This window comes from Phlebotomus papatasi, chromosome 2, assembly GCF_024763615.1.
Source record: "Phlebotomus papatasi isolate M1 chromosome 2, Ppap_2.1, whole genome shotgun sequence".
NCBI classification, from domain to species: domain Eukaryota; kingdom Metazoa; phylum Arthropoda; class Insecta; order Diptera; family Psychodidae; genus Phlebotomus; species Phlebotomus papatasi.
In genome coordinates, this window is record NC_077223.1 from 98699385 (window position 1) to 98719415 (window position 20031).

Sequence of the window (20031 nt, forward strand, 5' to 3'; positions counted from 1 at the left end):
ATTCTTACTTTTTATTAAATTAATTATGTTAAGATTTTTTGTGTTATTTGTTTAAAGGGAATTTATGAATTAGGTCGAAATAGAATTTGCAATTTCACTAGGTTCCGCCTATAAAAAAACTTGTGACATAGAGGAAAGGCTCATAATTTTGTCCAGTTTCTTATTTTGGACACTTTGAGGATAAAATTGGACACTAAAAATAAATTGATTAAAATTATGGATTTTTATTCCAATATTTGACGAATAATGAATTCTATCTAAATATTCGTTCTTTTTGGAAGATTTTAACACTAAATACGTTAAATTTTGAATATGATTAGAGTTGAAATTGCTTTGTTGAAAATTCAGTGTGAGCAATTGCTTACGAGAAATATGACAGAACTTCGTGTTTACTTCTTATTTAGCTGTGGTGAAGTACCAACAATGTTTTTTCGCTTTTTTTGAGTGATAATATTGAATATTAATTGAATATCGTGTTAATTCACGTGAATAGTGATTTGTACATTTGACCTGAAGTGAGATTTGCCTTTTGAATTAGATTTTTCGTGTGAAAAATGGGAAATTTTTTAAGATATTCACCAGTGAGGTGATACTCCTTATTTTGGACAGGTGTTATTCTCACGAAATTTCGTGAAGTTTTAGCTTTTGTGATGACTAGGTTGGACAAATGCCTGGAGAAACAAAGGAGCATCATCTCTACGAAAGAGATGTAGCGAGAAATGCCTTGAAAGGCTCCCGGAAAGGCCAGGGAATGAGCGAATCCGCACGTACTTGGAGTACCGAAGTCAACTCACTTTAATGAATGATATGGAAAGTTTCCTGGCTTCTTGTGACATTCTACGTTTCCCTTACATGAACAGGAAGAGGACTTGGTAAGATTGGTTCATGAAATGAAGAACAGTGGGCATCCTGTTGATGCGGATTAGCTGTCCATATTTACAGCCAAGTTGTCCAAATTAATAGCCAAGGTGTCCAAAATTAGAGTCAAATTCACCTCTACATATCAATTCATTTTTAAACGTATTAAGACTAATTTTAGTAAAGATAAGACGATAAATAGCTTGCCAAGTTTCTAAACAACCCTTATGAAAAGAGAGTAACAAAAAAAAGTCAATTAGTATTGAAAATATCGCATTTCAAACTTAGAGCGCCGATGCTTATAAGCAGACTGTCCCAAATTATGAGCCTTTACCCTATTTATTTTTTTAGTTTTAGCAATAAGATTCTTCGTTTGGATTAAATTGTCACTTTACTTGTTTTTTTTGCCTTTTTATTGTCAGATATTAAAACCACTTAAAAGCTAAAGTGAAGCAGCTTAAGATAACGCTTTCTAAGCCCTACTGGCTTTTGGGCCATCATTCCAAGATATCTCTATCATCAAAAGTGCTAATCTATATAGCTGTTTTAAAACCCATTTGTACTTACGGAATTCAAATCTGGGTAACTACAATAAGTCGAAATTATTGAGAATCATTACCCGTGCATCTTAGTATATCAGGAATAATGCCACATACAGAGATCTCAACGTTGAATTAATCGAAGATGAAATTTCAAAAATTTGTCGCAAGTACAAAGGCAAAATAGATGGACATCCAAATGAGTTGGTCAGACTCTTGCTTGAAGTAAAAACCTATGGGAGGCTTAGGACCGGGAGAGTTGACGTGTCTACTTCTACTCTTTCTCAATGTTGTGAAACTATATCCGGAACTTAGAATCCAGGAACCGTGTGAATTACCGTGAAAGACAGTGGTGTAATGCTGTAGTGTTTTGTGTATTATTCTAAAATTATTAGTGTGAATTTTATAAGATGTCTTATTGATTTAGAGATACGAAATAAATATATGCCCTTGAGTAGTTAAAAAAAAGTGATTAACAAGTTCAACCCATTAGTGACCATGGTATGATATATCATACGCAAACTAGTCGTGTTTGGATAAGGAAAAGCATAATCAAAATTTATTTAATATATCGTCGATTACCTCAGCCGCTGTTGTATCTGCATTTTGTCAATTTTCAGAAGATGATTTTTCCCAAAAATGAACCCTGAATAGATTTCAAATGTCATTTTTTTAGAACACTACTGGTGGTCTCCATAGTAAAATTTAGAGAATATTTGATTTATATCATATGATCTATGTAAATCCGCAACTTATCTTTAGCTGTGTTTAATTTTCAAAAACCTCAACACTTATAAAGTATTTTTTGTGAGTCCAAACCAGCGAAGAAAGCAATAATCAAAGTAAAACTTTTTCGCAGTCCATTCTCATGTTTTCAAATGGTTGATTGAACACCTGTCAGATTCACGTCCACATCTTCTCTGAAAGGAATTGCCATTAAATATTCCATCACAATTCATCACGATGTCCAGACTCTTCATAAGAATTTTTAGGAATGCATTAAAACGTTCCTTCAGCTCATCTTGAATGGTCACGTTCATAAGACGAGTACTTCTGTGAGAATGTCTTCTTTAACAGACTTACAATTCTATGCTTTTCAAATCTAAGATCCTGGGCAATGAGATGTTTGATCCTATTTGTGATAAATTCCTCAGGAACTGATAAACCAATTCTTCTTGTTGCTCTTGTAATCAAATCTTCGTGTCAGTCAATACGTGACTTATTAGTTCAGTAATTTCCAGAGTAAATTAAATGGCATTGTGATACAAGGCTTGTGCAAGTTTTAAGATAAAGATAGTTCTAAAAGTTCGACATTGTTTCTTTTTCATTCTCACTTTGAATATTTGTACAACTAGAAGTGAGAGATATATCAATATTTGCTTTAATACTACCTAATTAGATAATAATGTGATATTATTGAGTTTTTATCTACACGAAAAAACAGGAGAATTATCGATAAATTTAATTTATATACAAACAATTGACTGATCATTAATGAATTGTTAATTTCAAAATTTTGAAAGATTTTATTTTGCAATGATACCATCTCGTTAACATTCAATTATCTTGTTTTAAAAATTCTGATTCAGATCTGCATTTCATTTACAGGATGTTCCTTAAATTCACCACCTTCAATGATATAAACACTGCCACTTTGTCCTGTTAAAATATATTTCACTGCTGCTTTTCCAACATCTTCGGAACTACAAAAACAAAAAATAATAATTTAAAATTTAAAAACAATTCTTGCGATCCACTATTTTTGTATAAATGAAAATAATTTTCAGATCTCATCAGCACAACATGCATTTCTCAAAATGGTTTCTTAATTGAAAAAAAAAAGATTTAGATTTTTGTAAATTAACTTATAATGGGAGATATTGTAATGGTATATGAGTACAATAGCTTAAGTGTAACAATTTATCAAAATTTAGGAAAAAAAAGATGAAATGTTCACCTCTCAATTCTAAGATACAGCAAGCTTAACCCTTTAAGGACGATTGGTACACCGGTGTCCCATAAAGAAAATAATTTTTCCTGACTACGCAAAGTTATTTTTTTCTTATGTCTGTGCATAATTGTAAAGTAGAAGGTTGAAGTAATCTAGAATATTTTTTGCAAGTCTCTAGCTATTTGCTATGTAGGAAATATTTAAGCTCAAAAATGGCGAATTTTTAAATTCTCAAATTCATAAATGATTTTATTATTTTTTTGTACTTCTAATATTTTTTAAGCAAAACCCTTTTGGCAATAAAAACTACAATATTCATGCGTGATATTTTTCATTAAAGCAAAAAATATTATTCATTGGTACTGTCAGAAAAATTACTTAAATTTTGTCCCTATCGTTCATAGAAGCACAAAATACACCGAATGAGATTCTGCTGGACTTTCCAAGGTTAGATGTAAGACTTATCATTGATTATATTTTTCAGTTAAATTTTTATTGTTGATTTTCAATCCGTAAAAAGTGTCTCGTGCGTCGTTAAAATTTTAAGTTAAATATTTAATGTCAAAATTAAAGATTTTCTTTTCTGATTTAAAGCCTTTGAAGCATAACGACGCTTCGAATTTACGAGCTGACATTATGGTTTTCAGCGCAAGGGATCCGGAATTATGCATTTTGGGATTATGCACTGACGAATTTTTAAACACACTTAAGGCCTAAATAGGCTCATGCCGATTTTACAGAATATTCTAATACTTGTCATAATTTTAATTCTAATGAACACATACCTTTGCATTTCGAGTTTAGTTTTAACATTATCTTCCCTCTCTTTAGTGGACATGAAGGAAATGTTTAAACAATTGTGGAACAGTTCCGTATCTGTTACTCCTGGACAAAGGCTGAGGAATTTGATTCCCAAGTGATCACGCTTATAGGCAACTGCGCGTGTGTAGCTGATAACACCGAACTTCGTTGCAGAATAGGTTGGTGAGATAGAGAATGGGTTCAATCCGGTGATGGACGCAATATTTAAAATAACACCACCTTTCCCTTTGCCCTTGTCCGCCCTCATGTACTCAATGGCGATTATTGTCGATTGAATAACACCCAAAAGATTCACTTCTACCACTTTCTTTGGAATACTTTCATTGTAGATCCCCGCACAATTTATTACGATGTCCAAGTTTGGGATCCCACTTGTGAATTCTGAGTAGCATTTTTCCAGCTCTTCCTTGGAGGTCACGTCTACTTTGAAGTACTTGATGGAGACTCTTGGATACTTCTTCCTCCACTCACTGATAATCTTGGGTTCCTCTGAACTTAGATCAAGAGCAGAAAGATATTTAATCCCATTCTTCAGGAGTTCGACACAAATTGCTGATCCAATTCCTCCTACTGCTCCAGTAACTAAAGCACTTTTATTCACCAAAGACATCTCCTTTTTGGCTACTTCACAGACATGCAATTAAAATTTGACTGAATTAGAAAATTCAAAGCGTCTTTTAATTTATAAAGCCAGTAATCTTCTATTTTTAGCGATAGAAAACTTTATTTACCCTGTTACTTGTTTAATTAGAATATAATCTTGTTGTATGATTGGTGTGTTATGCTTTGTTCATGTTTATGCATAGTCTTGGAAAGTGATAATTAGCTGAATTCTGTCTTGATTATATTAATCACATAAAAAAGCAACGACAAAGTGCAAAATACTTCGCTGAGTGCAGCAATTCGTATTTTCGATATTCTGTTTAATTGATTTTTCATTTATATTTTTAATGAATAATCCAGTTTTGACTTATGGTTTATATTGCCAAAAGGGTTTTGCTTAAAAAATCGGAAGTATAAAAATAATTAAAATTAATTTTCATTATGAGAATTTAAAAATTCGCCATTTTTGAGCTTAAATATTTACTACATAGCAAATAGCTAGAGTCTCGCAAAAAATATTCGAGATTCCTTCAACCTTCTACTTTACAATTTATGTACAGCAGAGGTGTGAAAGAACCGTTGAAACCGAATTAACGTCAAAATAAGTTTGCTCAGGTAGCGTTTTGACCATTGACGAACAAGCTTTATTTGACGTTTTTTCGGTTTCAAACGATTCTTGCACACCTCTGATGTACAGACATAAGAAAAAATTACTTTAGGTAGTCAGGAAAAATTATTTTCTTTATGGGATACCAGTGTTCCAATCGTCCTTAAAGGTTTAAAAGTATTTTGGGACTTGTTTGGGAATCATTGAATTGTTGAACTTTTATTATTAGTCTGTTCCAGATCGGAGATTACGACAGCAGGGAAAGTAAAACTAAAGCCTAAGACTTAACCCTTTAAGGACGAGACGGTCAAAAATTGAGGGTCAGAAAAAACCACTTTTTCTGACTTTTTAAAGCACAACGCAACTTTAGAAGTCCGTAGGAAAAATTTCATTTTTGGGTCACCGGTGACCCAATCGTCCTTAAAGGGTTAAACTTCAAAATATTTTATTTAGGTACTTTATAAACCAAGAAATTATATGGAGAATTTCATGTACTGTCCCCGATTCGAATACAGGTGATAGAGGGAGGTGGGGCAGTGTCACGCAGCTGACTTTTTTTCAGGACTCATTTGCTAAATGACTATAACCAACCATATTCAAATAAACTATGTTCCATTATTTTCTCTTAAGTATTGATTATTTGAAAATTTGAAGAGCTATTCCTAAATAATTATTTTTGTCCCTAAAAATCTTCATTTTCGAAAGTAATCCATGTGTGATACTACTTCAGACTCCTGCACTGAGTAAAAAAAGGGGGTGCGATTAATTTTTTTCCTCGTAACTTTAACACTTTTTAGCTGTAAAAATATATCAATATATTTTAATGTTAATTTTACACATTTTTAAGTGTAAAATTAACATGAAAAAGGGTTAATTTAACCCCTAATAACCTAAAAAGGGTAATATTTACACCGATTTCGGATCAATAATGCAGGATTTGCATAAAAACAGGTCCGTAGCAATACTTTTCATTTTATTTACTTGTGATGATGTTTATAATACTTATGTTTATTTACTATATAAGGGGTCTCATGATGGCTTGAAACTCTACTAACTGAGAGTAACGTCGCGTCGTGGATGTTGAATTTTCGTAAAGTATAGGATTTAATGATACCAAAATTTGACTTTTTCTATAGTGAGATGCGGAAATTTCAATCTATCTATTAAAGGGAGTGTACATATATTTTGCTTTCTCTAGAGAGTTTGAGCAATATAAATAGGCTACAAAATTCTTTTAATTGACGTGGTACAATAAATTGGTATGTCGTTATTACATAACACTTACTTAGATAAGTGAATTTTTAAAAATATCAACTCGTTTTATTGTTGATTTTTGAAGAGTCGAGGTCAAGGAAGCGATAAACTGAGGAATTGCATTGATTTTATTTTAATATTTTCACAACATTGTACTCATACTTTTTGCATGTTTTGGAAAAACTCGTTAGGTATAGAAATTAATTTTTTTTTCAAGATTTAATTTAATTTACAATTAAAGTGTTTCTAATCAGTTGATGATAATTTTTTCAAACAAAGTAAATTTGAATGGCGTTGTTGACTTTGTGATTAATCACAGATATTGAATGGAAATTTTTCAAGTAGCTCCTAAAGCTTGAAATTTAAACTTGGTAACAATATTACATTTTAAGTAGATTTTTTTAATTCTCTAATTTTTATACAATTGACTATTTTTTATTACTAAACGATATGTGATTTATAGGCACTAAGTAAATGTTTCACCATTCCATCACTGGTATATCCGTAACTTCAGTAATCTTGTAATCTTCTGACAGCCAAACACTTCCGCTCTTTCCTTCCTTCAGAATTTTTACAACTCCTTCTCCAACAGCGGAAGCACTGCAAAAGTTTTTTATTCAATATTAGAATTAACCTAAATTTATTTAATATTAATCAGGTTTAGACCTTTGTGGTGGTCGAGCAGCCTTCAATGCATCTTGTTTCCCTGGACTTCCTTTCATGTAATTATCTGACATAAAGCATTGCTCATAAAGTTGGGATTGCGTGCTGGAAGGACATATGAGGAAGAACTTAATGCCCATATAATCCCGCTCAAAGGCCAGTGCCCTCGTGAAGGCGACAACACCGTGTTTGCTTGCACAGTACGAAGGAACTGCACTCATTGGAACCAGACCAGCAGTGGATGCAACGTTGAGGATCATGCCACCTTTTCCTTTGCCATTGTCCATCCTCATATATTCAAGGGCTATTAGAGTAGATCCAATGGTTCCACAAAGATTTATCTCTATAACTTTTCGGTAGACTCTCTCATTGAGGATCCCAGCACAATTCACGACAATATCCAGACTCTGGATGCCTTTCGTGAAGTCTGAGTAACATTTCCGAAGTGCTTCATCACTAGACACGTCCACTTGGTAATATTTGATGGTAGCTTTTGGGAAATTTTTTCTCCACTCATGGACAATTTTAGGCTCTTCGGAACTTAGGTCCAGAGCGGCAAGATGTGCAACACCATTTTTCAGAAACTCTTCACAAATTGCAGCACCAATTGCTCCTGTTCCACCGGTAACCAAAGCACTTTTGTTCACAAAAGACATTATTATTTATTATGATTTTTAAGCTTCTCAAAATAAATATTTTCCTTGATGTTATTTCTTTGATAGTAGAACACTGAGTGAGATTTTTATCACTAGAATCGCTAATAAACGCAGTGAAATAGTTGCAAGTCAGTCTAGAATATTGATAAGCAGAAGAGGTTTATTTGGTTTGCCGCTATCAAGATAGATTATATTATACAATCAAATTATATAATTATATCTAATCAGAACTTAAGGGGGCTTTCCAAATCGTAGTGTCAAAAAATCGACTTTTTACCAAAGAATATATTACAAAAATTTCACAATCCAACTTAAAGTATTTTCAAAGGTTCTGTGGTGTAATTGACCGCTCGACTATTGAAGCGCATGAAGGTATATATTTCTCATAATCAATGTAAATTGAATAAAAAATTGTAAACTGAACAATGTAATGTAGGGTGAAAGGAACGTCTATTGACACTTTAAGAACTCGTGACAGCACCTATTGACACCCCCCAAGAAGCAAAATAGCTGCCTTATAGAACCAAGTATTAGGCAAGTCTTTTAGTGCACTTTTAAAAGACTTAAAGAGAAAATTTTCTGAGGAAATTCCTATAGCAGCTCTTAAGATCCTTAAGAGTACGCCACTTTACTTATAGTAATCTCAGTGATGGAAGCAAGAGCGTTATAAGTAATTAATTAAATTTTTGGTTCTATAGTGCCTTACTTAGGGAATTCTACAAGACTATTTTAAGAAAAAATTGCTGCTTGGGCCTACTCTATACTATTTGGGATACGAAATTTGAACATCTCTGTTTATAGTAAAAGGTATATTACAGAAAAAAACGTTATATTACTTATATTTTACTAGATACATTAATTAATTTTCAACATTTTGACAAAAGTGTCAATAGGGGTTCCCTGTCGAACAGACGTTCCTCCGACCCTACAAAGTGGCAATAAAAGCTCGGTACATCGAAATAAATAAGTATTCAATAATAATTCTCGAAGGTACAGAGACAAGAACAAAGGAACACCGAAAAATTGGCGGGAAAGATAGCAATATAAAAAAAAAACTGTGAACTACTTAAGACGAAAAAAGCTTTAGAATTAAATTCTCTTAGTTAAACAACAAACAGTCTTTGCAAAAAAAATACAGCATGTTAAAGTTAAAATTCTGCACCAAAATATTCATTTTTTAAAACATTAAAAAATTCGGGTTTGACGATTTTCTCTGGTTTTTCTTGGTTTAACCATATAAAGAACATTAACATTGATTTTTCGATTATGATACACGAATTACGAGCTGCGTAATCCCAAGAATTAGGGGATGCTGCGACGAACTACTTATTAGTCTGCTGTTTTGTAATATTTTTCTTATTTAAGCACTTTGAATTTGAATGTACCAAAAATTTCAAGTAATTTGGTCAATTCCCAAATACCGTGTAGAACTGTTATTTTTTTTATCCTAATTCAGACTCTCTCCTTAAAGTGATTTTTCAAGATCAATGCTTATAACTTTGAGAGCTCATACGAACTATCCACAGTTAAGAGAGTTACTCCTGCAGGCGATCGACGTATTAATTTAGCAAGTTCTTCCAATATGGTATATGACATTATAATAATGATTACCTTGTAATATAAATTATACATAATAATATTCCATTATATTATTTGAAATTCGTTTGTATGAGTTTTTAAGATGAGGGCGGTATTTGTAAGTCAATTCAGTCAATGCTGTAAAATAATAAAAGAAATTTCTTGTCAATTACCTGGCTATTCCCCTTGAATAGTGTTTATGAGCGATTATTGATTGCAAATTATATTGCAAATACTTGAATATAGTGAGTTTTTCATTTGAACATTGTTGTTGAGTGATTTTGCTACCCAATTGGACATGTTCGAAAATACAATTAATAATATTGCTTGAATCTCTAGAATTCAAGGAAAATAAATGAAGGTTTTATTTTAAGAACGTTCGTGTAATTCTCAAAATTTTAAGAGTAATTTTTACTTTATTCATAAGGATTTTTTTTAAAGCATATACTTTTTTCTAAAGTACAATAGGAATGAGAATCGTGTATAATTTAGAACACTATTTCAAAATAATATGAGTTGACGTTGATTACTTAAATAATTACAGAGAGTCGTCACGAGATTTATTGAAACTAATTTTTTTGCACTGCTCAAATACATGGATATAAAAATATTTAAGTAAGGTTGAGGTAGTTTTACGTGTAACACTTTATGACTTTTTTGCCAAAAGAATATATGAACTATATTCATTCTGAATATTTCCTTTATTATTTTTCTTAGGCATTATTTTGAAAATAAATTGCACACTTTAAGAATTTAAATACTGAGTCGAAGGACTACCCGTACGGTAGGGAACAATTAATTGACAATTTCGTCAAAATAATAAATTTTATTTAATGGCCTCTACACATTGGGAGCAATTTTTGTCAAAAATTGCTTTTTTGAAGGAAATTCCCTGCAGCATTGTAGGGAGAAACGTCAAATTTCTGTCAAAAACGCAATTTTTGACGAAAATTGCTCCCAATGTGTAGACACCTTAACTTAAAATGAAAGTAGTAAAACGTTTTTTTTTTTTCAGTAATCTAGTATTTTCTAAGGATAGTTGTTTATATTTGATATCCCAAATGATACAAAATAGGGTGCCAAAGGATCAGGGCACGATTTCTTAAAGTGCCAATCTTAATGCCAATAAGAGTTCATTCGACCCTAAATTGATCATTATTTTAAAATCAAGTATTTAAGCTTTCGTCTACAGGAATTCAGTTTGCTTGATTAAAATTAAAACTTAATTACTTTAACATTAACTGTACTCTCAAATCGGTTTTCAAGCCAAATAATCAGAACTTCTACCCTATCGGAAGAATATAGTACCAAACTTTTGCTTAGTTTCTTTTTCTATACTTTAATTCAACGAATGGAAAGTCCAAATATTTGTATGCTGAGTACAAATGCTGCAGAAGGATTTGAGTTTTGTCTTAAGAGATTATGGAAATGAAAGTGAAAAGATGTTCGTTTTTCCGAGCTTAGTTCTTCTGAGAGGATTTCATGAGATTGAAAGAAAACAACATGCAAAATGGATATATTTCAATCGATTTTCCAAAACATTGCATGTGATAGAAATGATGCTGTGTCTACCATTTTAATTAAAAAGCATTTTGTACAGTTTTACCTCATACATTTTATGTGATAACCTTTGCTATTTTATTAACTTTGCTTTATATAACAATTGGATCTAAAGATTGTTCTGTAAGTTGACCACAATTGATGACCCAAACACTTCCACTCTGTGCATCCTCAATAATTTTAACCACGGCTTCAGATACTTTGTTAGAACTAAGTTGAAAATAAAATAAGTTAAATAGGTTTGGATAAAGAAGAATTTCATAATATACGTACCTTTGCATTTGGTAAGAGCTTCGCAGCTTCTCGATTGTATTTGTATCAGTTTCGTAGAAATGGCCCTTATTAAAACATTCTTTGACAAGGTTAGTTTGTGTACCACCTGGACAGAGTGTTAGAAATTTAATGCCCATACTGTTACGTCCATGAGCTAGACATCTAGTAAAAGTGATAACAGCTTGTTTGCTGGCAGCGTACGTAGGCATAATGCTTAGAGGTTGGACTCCAGATATTGAAGATATATTAACGATGGCTCCACCTTTTCCTTTAAATTTATCAATCCTCATGTGGTCTAGGGCCACAAAAGTCGAACCAATAACGCCGCAAAGATTAACTTCAACCGTTTTTCGATGCAAATTCTCATCCATGATTCCAGCGCAATTTACCACAATATCCAGGTTTTCAATGTCTTCAGTGAACTCTGCGTAACATTTTTTAAGATATTCTTGCGAGGTTACGTCCACTTTGAAGTACTTGATGGATACTCCTGGGAATTTTTTTCTCCATTCATTGACGATCTTCGGCTCTTCAGAGTAAAGATCGAGAGCAGCAAGATGTATAATTCCTTCTTTTAAAAATTCTTCACAAATTGCAGCACCAATTCCTCCAGTTCCTCCAGTTACTAATGCACTTTTGTTCACAAAAGACATTGTACCAAACTAACCAAATTTTATTCAAATTGTAGTGAAGTGATAAACACAGAAAGGTACTTTATAAATGAAGTAGACCCAGCTTTTCGGTCTATATATATGATTTTTTTTTATTGCTGCTAATAAGAAATAATGTTTGTTATTTTGTGTTATATTCCATTTTAAGTTTTTTTATCATTCAGTTTTTTTTTACATTTTAACTTGTATAAAATTACTGCGTTAATAGCCGACTTTTGATGCATAAGTGGTTTTACGCAAGTTTTTTTATAGGATATTACTGTTTCTTTCGGAATAATATAGTTTACTCATAGTTTATGAAAAATAACAAACAGATGTTTCTATAAATAGTTAGAACGTAAAACATTTTTATTTTTTATTAAAAAAACCGTAAACCTGATAAGTGTTAAAAGATATTTTACGAAACATTTCTAAAAATAATAACAAATCGAACTATTTTTTTTTAACAATCTTAATATTTATCCATCGTTAAACGTCATTATGCTACACAAACATTTTATGATGAGCTTCAAATACGTAAAATAATACACAAAAATAATTAAAAAAAGAAAACAATTAGAATGAACTGTTATTTTTCATTAGTTATTATCTTTATAATCTTTGTTCTGTAGTGCGTTATGAATATGAATTTTTAATGACGGGGTCACCCAGACGGACGTCTTCAACTCAATTGTTATCTATGGTTATGGGATCTTAATGCGGGAAGAATAAGATCGCGATTTCGTGCACTTAGAATGCGATTTCTCCGAGTGTAAGAAGTAAGAGTAAGTATTTTACCGACCGATGCGCAATTTCATCATTCAAAAACACTTGGTTGAATGATATGGATGTCAATCAGATCTTAAGAAAGATTACTAAAGTAGATGCAGAATAAGATAATACTGAAGAAAAAAACAATTCCGGAAAGAGATTATTTTTTGGTAATTAAGTCATAATCTGATAATTTTGTGATTTTTATAAATCTATTTTAGGTGAGAACTTAAAATTTTTACAAACTGTCCATAAGTGTATAACGTCCGTAAGTTATGACTCCATCCATCCTTACTATAGGCATCTTTGTTCACTGAAGAAATGGTCAACATAAGTCTAAGTAATGTTGACTGACAAAAAAAATCAATGTTTACTATTACCCCATGTTTACTACTGCCTCAGTTACCCCTATACTAATTCTATATGTAATTTTATTACACAGAGCAATGCAACAAAACGAAAACTTTTTTCGTGGGATGGAAATCGATGAGTATACTTATTATGTGTTCCTTGTGGCCTCTTAAATGTTTGTCCTGAAGACATTATTTATGGTCCATCTCGTCAAAATCGTGACATGTATCTTAAAGTAGTTTTTTTTAGTAAATGGGTAGAATTATTTAATTGAACTCGTATTAACGGTATAGGTATAGGTTATTGATGTCTAGGTTGTAAGATATTAGTGTCCATAAAAACTACTTTTAGAAGAGGACTAAAGGATAATTTTCCTTTTGTTTTCTTTCTTTTTTGATAATGAAAATTTAAAAATAAAATATTTCGAAAATTTTAGTTAAGTTAATTAGGATTAAAAATTTTCTTATTTTAAGTGATTTTTTTCCTTTTCTCTAATATTGTTTTTAATTTTTTCAAGAAATTCACTGAAGTACTTTTATAAACATACTGATTTAAAGATCAAAATTTTTCAAGAAAAAAAACTTTGCCTTATGAGTATAGTCTATACTATTTCCTCTTTAGAGATTTAGGAGCAACAGAAAAACCAAAGAAAAAGTTTCAGTACATGATAATTTTCTCTTAATAATTTCCTGAGACTTTGATTCAAAATTCTCAATAAGTCAATTTGTGCTAAAGTGAATTTTCCAGAGAAAAAGAATGGACTTCTTAAACACTTTGCCAACTTCATTAAACTTATGTTTAAATAATAAAACTTTAGCTGCAAAAAATTATGCATGAATAAAAAAGAAATATAGCAAAATTATTGCTTCCGACAAAACTTGCTATTACATGATTTTTCAGACACTTTTCCTTCTATACGAAAGACAAGAGATCAACAGCAATTTTATGTTTGAATGACTAATAAATAGAATGTAAGTTGAGGAGAAAGTTTTGGTTCGCAAGGATTGTGCCTTACTTTTTTTTGCAACATGGGACTTTTAAGCAATGAGATAAAGGCTATAGCTACATATATAGATTTTGTTACATTTGTGGAAGGTAAAAGTAGCTTTCTAGACACTTTTTCCACTTTTCTTGTCTGTACCCTTTGTCTTTAATATTCAGAAGTTGTCATGGTGAAAAAAATCCAAATCTTTCCCATTTCAACCCAGAAAACAATATTCTCGGTTTCGAATCGATTATAAAGTTTTATTGGTTAAGTTTTTGTTCCGAGGATTAGGTCGATGTTTTTCACGTGAGCCAACAGAAAAAAAACAGAAAAGGGTGGCAGTGGGAATATAAATGGCTAAAGGGAAAATTTCTCGACGTAGGGAAATCTGTAATTTTGCAATTTAATGCCTCGTAAAATTATTTTCTATGAGACATCTTTTTCTTTTTTTCAATTGAACTGGGTAAAACTCTTTTGAATTGTTTTTCTGTGGCTCATAGGGAATTGAGTTGTAAGTTGAAACTTTTTTGGTTTACCTGTGAGAATTTTCTTTAGAGATTCCAGAAAGTCCTTACTTTGGGAATTTTTGGATTTGAATTTATTTTGTAAAATTTTTTAAGGAGACGTGACTAATATTTTATTATATTAAAGAGTGATGATGAATATAAATTAATCATAATAATAATGGTGGCACAACGTTCCATAGAGTAACTAGGCGATTATTATTATTATAATTCGTGTCGAGGCTTTAAAAAAATTAAGTATGTCTTGCCCAGAAACAGGCCATGTCAATGGCAAGCGGACTTGCCGACATCAAATCTTCTGCTCCACAAGGGGCGCAGAAGTCAGGCGATAAGATCTACATACAAATAATAAGAAAATTGACGTTCTTGCTGGTAACAGCATAATATTTGAGGAAGTGAAAAAATTGTTACGAGATAGAGAATGAAAACAAACTTTTTAATGTTGTAAAATATTCTAAGAATAATGAATTTTAGAAATGTAAATTCCAAGAATTTTTAGTGCTTAAATGAGATGTTTAATTTAAGCCCAGGATAACCAAGATTAAATAATAAATACGGGGGAGATATGATTATTACAAAATTTTCAATCTTGGTTATCTGTATTCAGGCAATTACTTAACCTAGACCGGATCATAGATTTGTTCTGAATCTGTCTTGAAACCAGCCACAACATATTAACATTTCAACTCAATCGGACGAGTTTTTGGTTTTAACAATTATTCAAAATTATACTAGTTAGATATATTTATAATATATTTTGGCATTTTACTACTTTGAATTCTCTTTTGGAACTGGACTTTTAAATAACTTTTATACTGAAAATATGTAAATTTTCGGCAGAAATTCTTCCGAAAATCTGCAGATTCTCGGCAGAATTTCTGCATAAGAAATCTGCATAGTCTCCATTGTCTCAACAAAAATATTGTTGATTTATCAAGAAACTGTAGAAGTCACAAAGAAAATGGCATGCTCTGCTTAACAAGCATTACCGATTAAACATTTTAGATGAGTAAAAAGATTCAAGAGAAAAATACTAAGTTCTTAAAAATCGCCCATGAAATGATACAAAAACACGAAATTTAGGTCGACACTGTGTTTAAAGTTTTCACTTCACTATTCTCTATTTAGAACACGGCGTCGCAGAATTCTTCATTTTATATAAACACTGTGATATCACTAAGAATCACTCTATTGAATTTTGCAAACTTCAGTGAAAAATATTCCATCTTTTCTGACATAGCTGTCTGGAAAGTCTGGAATGTAGATAAAAATCTACAGAAAATCGGCAAAATATCTACAGAAATTCGTCAGAGTATGCACCAGGATTCGTCAGAAAATCTGCAAAAAATTCGGACGAATTTTGTCCCAAGCCAAAATAAAATTCGTAGGAATATCTACAGATTTCTCGGCAGATTTTCGGTAGAGATGTAGATATTTTCTGCGGAAATCTGCAAGATATGTGACGAAATTATTTGACGGGAAAAGTTGAAAATTTTCCTTTTTATTTGTAGAGAATGATGCAGAATTCGCTTCTAGTTCAAAAGCTTCAATATTTAATGGCTCAGATGATTTGAATCACTTTACCTTAAATGTGTACAAATTTATGGATTTAACAGAAATATTGATCAATGTTCTTTGTTTCCATTGTCCAATGCATCGTTCACTTACTCCCAACACAAGATGTTATATATAATTCACAGTGATTTAATTGTATAATATTGTGAATTAATCTCAGGAGAGTGCTTAGAAGTGGAAAACTGGATAGTGTGAGATTAGATTGTGAGATATATGTATTCAATTGTGCTGATGAGAATTTGAGATTCATGTGGCCAAAATTAACAGAACAAATACACCAAAATTTCATGCAAATGAGGTCAAAGTGAGAGCGTGAATTTGTGACGATCGTGTGCAAATTTTCCAACCTACCAATGTCACAAATTTCTCCTTCCATTCTAATAAAGAGGTAGCTTTCTGGCGACAACTGGGGATTTGGATATGGGAAACTCATTGGATGAGGGTAGGGTTACGTGTGGGTGATGTTCCGCTTGTCAAACATCACATATAGATGCGACCAAACATCCAACCACCAAGGGACCTGTTGTCAAATACACATTGTCGCAAAATGGTGACAAATTAGATAATTTCCAAATCAATAAAATACAATTGGATGTATTTGTACGACAAAGATTTTATGTGGGTGAATTAATTACTACATGTTTCACTATTGCTGAGAAAATGTTTCATTTGTGCAGCAATTGCAATGTGACGGTACTTACACCAATCCTTAATATGACCGTTTTTCTGACATATTCTGCATAAGTATACTCAAAATGAATTCAAGCAATATTCCAATCATACCTCAGTAGAGATAAATAGTACTTTTGATTTGACTTTTTCGTCAGGTCATACACCCTGAAAAATTTAGATATGTTCACTTCATAGGGACTTCAAATAAAGCGAGCATATCTGAATTTCGAATTTATTTTGATACTCAAGTATCGCATTTAGTCTTATTTTTAAGAAAAATAAGACTAACCTGAAAATGTAGTTTCTTGAAAAATTGTCATAATGAAGTTACGACAATTAAAACGTAAAAAATACTAACATCAAAGAAATGGGAGATTTATGTAAGTAAAGTTACCTCAGCTCAAAGTAATTTTAACGTAAAACTTACCTTTTGTCTACCATTTTCTTCTACAATTTAGAAACAAATTGTCACTCCGATAATACGATATTTGAAAAAAAATCCATCATAAGGATTAGAACGAAGCTCACAGGGAGACAGAGATTGTAATATACTCCAAGAAAAGTGTGACAAATTGAAAATTTCACTCCACACTTTATTGGCTCATTTTCCCCAACTCCATCTCAGCAATTTTTCACCCTCGCTGTCATTGGGAAAGAATTGCTTGGGGCAAATTTTTCTCAATGGCATCTCTCCAAGAACTCTATGCCATTATTTCTGTGTTCCGTTGAGTGTTTGAATTGCGTGACGCACCGTCAATTCAAAAGTGTGATAGGGTTTTTTTTATCAATTCCCTTTCTCAATAGATGATCGTGTCAGCTCTTTTTCCTTCTTCTCTATCTTTTCCATTTATCTGCTTTATGCACTGTTACATTTTCTTCCCGGGGAACTATTATTCCTCGAGGAGGAGCTTTTAATCGGGAAAGCTGTATGAAAATCTTTCACATTGAATTGCATGTATGACACGTAATCTCTGTTGGAGGGTGCTTAAAATTCATTTTTGGTGAACATTAACATTGGTGGGAGTCATTATCCTTCGTGTAATTCCGTATTGAAATTCTCCTGTGACTTGAGAGGAAATTCCATGTGGAAAATATTCCATTCGCTTGAGTGCCAAGAATCATTTTGTAATTGTGGTATGAGTGTTAGAAAATTTCACGTTGAATTTCACAATTTTTCGTGCAATGAGATGGTTGGGTGTTTCTAATTAAAATATTATTCGTACCCCAGAAATTGGACCACAAAACACTCCCGTGGTATGTCATTTTCATCTCATCTTCCTTCTGCTACCAATAAATGCCTTCTTGTATGTGAATTTTCAGTACATTTCTTCCCAAAGCCACTGTTATGGCTCCATTTGAGCAACTTCCCTGGGTATATCATCCACATTCTTGGTGATATAATTAAAGGTTTTCTGGGTGAGGAAAAAGGATGCCTTCCATGACTTTTCACACTCACCCAAGAAGACATTTTAAGATACACATTTTGGCACGAAAAAGGAAATGTTTATGGGGGGTGAATTTGTTGATTTTCTTGTCATTTAGACTTTACCATCTCCCTCAAACAACGAGATTTTCAAGATCCTTAATTCTTCTTTTAATGCGTTTTAATTTTCTCAATTCTGTATTATATCCTTTCGAAAGTATTCTCCTCAATTTCACCTGCTTTCATTCTACTGTATCTATGAAGTAATAATTTTACTTTTTAATGTGAACTAGGGGAGGTTAAAACAGTTTTGCACATGAATTTCTAATTAAACTTTGAAGCTGATTTATAAAAAGGTGATAAATTGAACTAAAGTTTAGTATATCTTAAAAATTACAGTTGTTATTATAGGTTTATGCATTGTATAATAATCTAGGTAGTAATATTACGGCGGTTTTGTTTACAAATGTGCTTTGAGACGTGGCACTATGGAGTCGCTATTGTCTCAACGTTTGTCAAATTATTTTTCCCGCCGAGAGTCATTTTTCCTTCTTTTTCCTTAGTTGCCTCTCGGCAGTTGCATGGAATGGGTGGATATTGCTGCGTGCACTGCCGACGGCAATACACACACCTCACAATGCACACAATGCGCACACTAAGCCACCTCGCACTGAGCGATCAGGCGAGAGGAAGCGTGTGAATGTATGAATAAAATATTTTCTGTGAGAAGGATTTCATTGTTTCTCACTCATTTAGTGTCTCATAAGATTATTGATTTTTCTATGTGAAGATGTAACATTCATCATCCTATGCGGATTTCATTTGATTCTTTTTCCGTATGAGAATTAAAAGAAAATAGTAATTTTTATCGTAAGAAATGTTTTACTCTCAGCAAATAAAAAAAAATTAACCACTCTCTCAGGAGATAAACCAATATTGCAGCTAGAAAACACATCATATTTATCAATAAAAACGCACCATATTAATTAATCAATGAAATATTTTATTTCGTTAAGTAAAATACCTGACGTTGAAAAGAAGTCGTTTTTTTTATAAAACTACATTGATTTACATACCCTTGTGCTTATATTTCCTTTAACGACAATATTTCATTATTTCTCTGCAATAATATTTTCTGATTTCTCGAAATATCTATCGACACTTCTAAAAATCTTCGCTGAATAAATTCTTAAAAAAAAAAAAAATAGAAAAAACATAACATAGGTATAGAGCTAGTGGGGCTATTGAAAGGCTGCAACAAATTCGGACAATATTTATTTAAAAAGTACTGAAATATGGGAAAAATGCAACTAAAGACAGGAAGTAGATATCTCTCACCGTTAAGCCTCTGTAACCATAAGAAACAATTTAAAAAAATAAATATTTCCGGCAGAACTAAGTTTCTGGGATTGAAAAAAAAATATGATTTTTTTTTTGACAAGGGAAAGTTTATGGGAAAAACTAATTTTTTGTGATATAAAATTTCTTTTTCAATCACTAAAATTTAGTTTTTTTCTACAGATTTTCTCTCAAACCATTTTGCGTGCTCACCTAAAAGACAAGAAATAATTTTCGAGATTAAGGAAATAATTCGAGATTAAGAAATAATTTTCTTGAATTATTCAAGATGGCAATTTTTGTGGCGATTAGTGTCGACGTCGACATGTTCAGCTGGACTACATCCAAAACATATACAAAAATGAACAAAGTCACCAC

General features: G+C 31.9%; 3 protein-coding genes across 3 annotated transcripts; all 3 read right to left on the bottom strand.

Annotated features, from left to right (window-relative positions):
- Positions 1–2903: 2903 nt before the first annotated feature.
- LOC129800359 (alcohol dehydrogenase 1-like) lies at positions 2904–4873 on the bottom strand. The gene is made up of 2 exons (XM_055844681.1): positions 4134–4873; positions 2904–3100 (listed from the first exon to the last, which is right to left on the bottom strand). The coding sequence occupies exons 1-2, from the start codon at positions 4778–4780 to the stop codon at positions 2983–2985; spliced, it is 765 nt and encodes a 254-aa protein (XP_055700656.1). The 5' UTR covers positions 4781–4873; the 3' UTR covers positions 2904–2982.
- Positions 4874–6744: 1871 nt separating this feature from the next.
- LOC129800358 (15-hydroxyprostaglandin dehydrogenase [NAD(+)]-like) lies at positions 6745–8044 on the bottom strand. Its single transcript, XM_055844680.1, has 2 exons — positions 7301–8044; positions 6745–7234 (listed from the first exon to the last, which is right to left on the bottom strand). Exons 1-2 carry the CDS (start codon positions 7951–7953, stop codon positions 7114–7116), a joined length of 774 nt encoding a protein of 257 aa, XP_055700655.1. The 5' UTR covers positions 7954–8044; the 3' UTR covers positions 6745–7113.
- Positions 8045–11183: 3139 nt separating this feature from the next.
- LOC129801101 (alcohol dehydrogenase-like) lies at positions 11184–12017 on the bottom strand. Its single transcript, XM_055845862.1, has 2 exons — positions 11365–12017; positions 11184–11301 (listed from the first exon to the last, which is right to left on the bottom strand). The coding sequence occupies exons 1-2, from the start codon at positions 12015–12017 to the stop codon at positions 11184–11186; spliced, it is 771 nt and encodes a 256-aa protein (XP_055701837.1).
- Positions 12018–20031: the final 8014 nt, after the last annotated feature.

Coding starts and splice junctions, on each gene's coding strand:
- LOC129800359 (XM_055844681.1), bottom strand. CDS start 4,780: ATGTCTTTGGTGAATAAAAGTGCTTTAGTTACTGGAGCAGTAGGAGGA. Junction 3,101..4,133: donor ACTAAACTCGAAATGCAAAG/GTATGTGTTCAT, acceptor TTGTTTTTGTAG/TTCCGAAGATGTTGGAAAAG.
- LOC129800358 (XM_055844680.1), bottom strand. CDS start 7,953: ATGTCTTTTGTGAACAAAAGTGCTTTGGTTACCGGTGGAACAGGAGCA. Junction 7,235..7,300: donor GCTGCTCGACCACCACAAAG/GTCTAAACCTGA, acceptor AAACTTTTGCAG/TGCTTCCGCTGTTGGAGAAG.
- LOC129801101 (XM_055845862.1), bottom strand. CDS start 12,017: ATGTCTTTTGTGAACAAAAGTGCATTAGTAACTGGAGGAACTGGAGGA. Junction 11,302..11,364: donor AGCTCTTACCAAATGCAAAG/GTACGTATATTA, acceptor TTTTCAACTTAG/TTCTAACAAAGTATCTGAAG.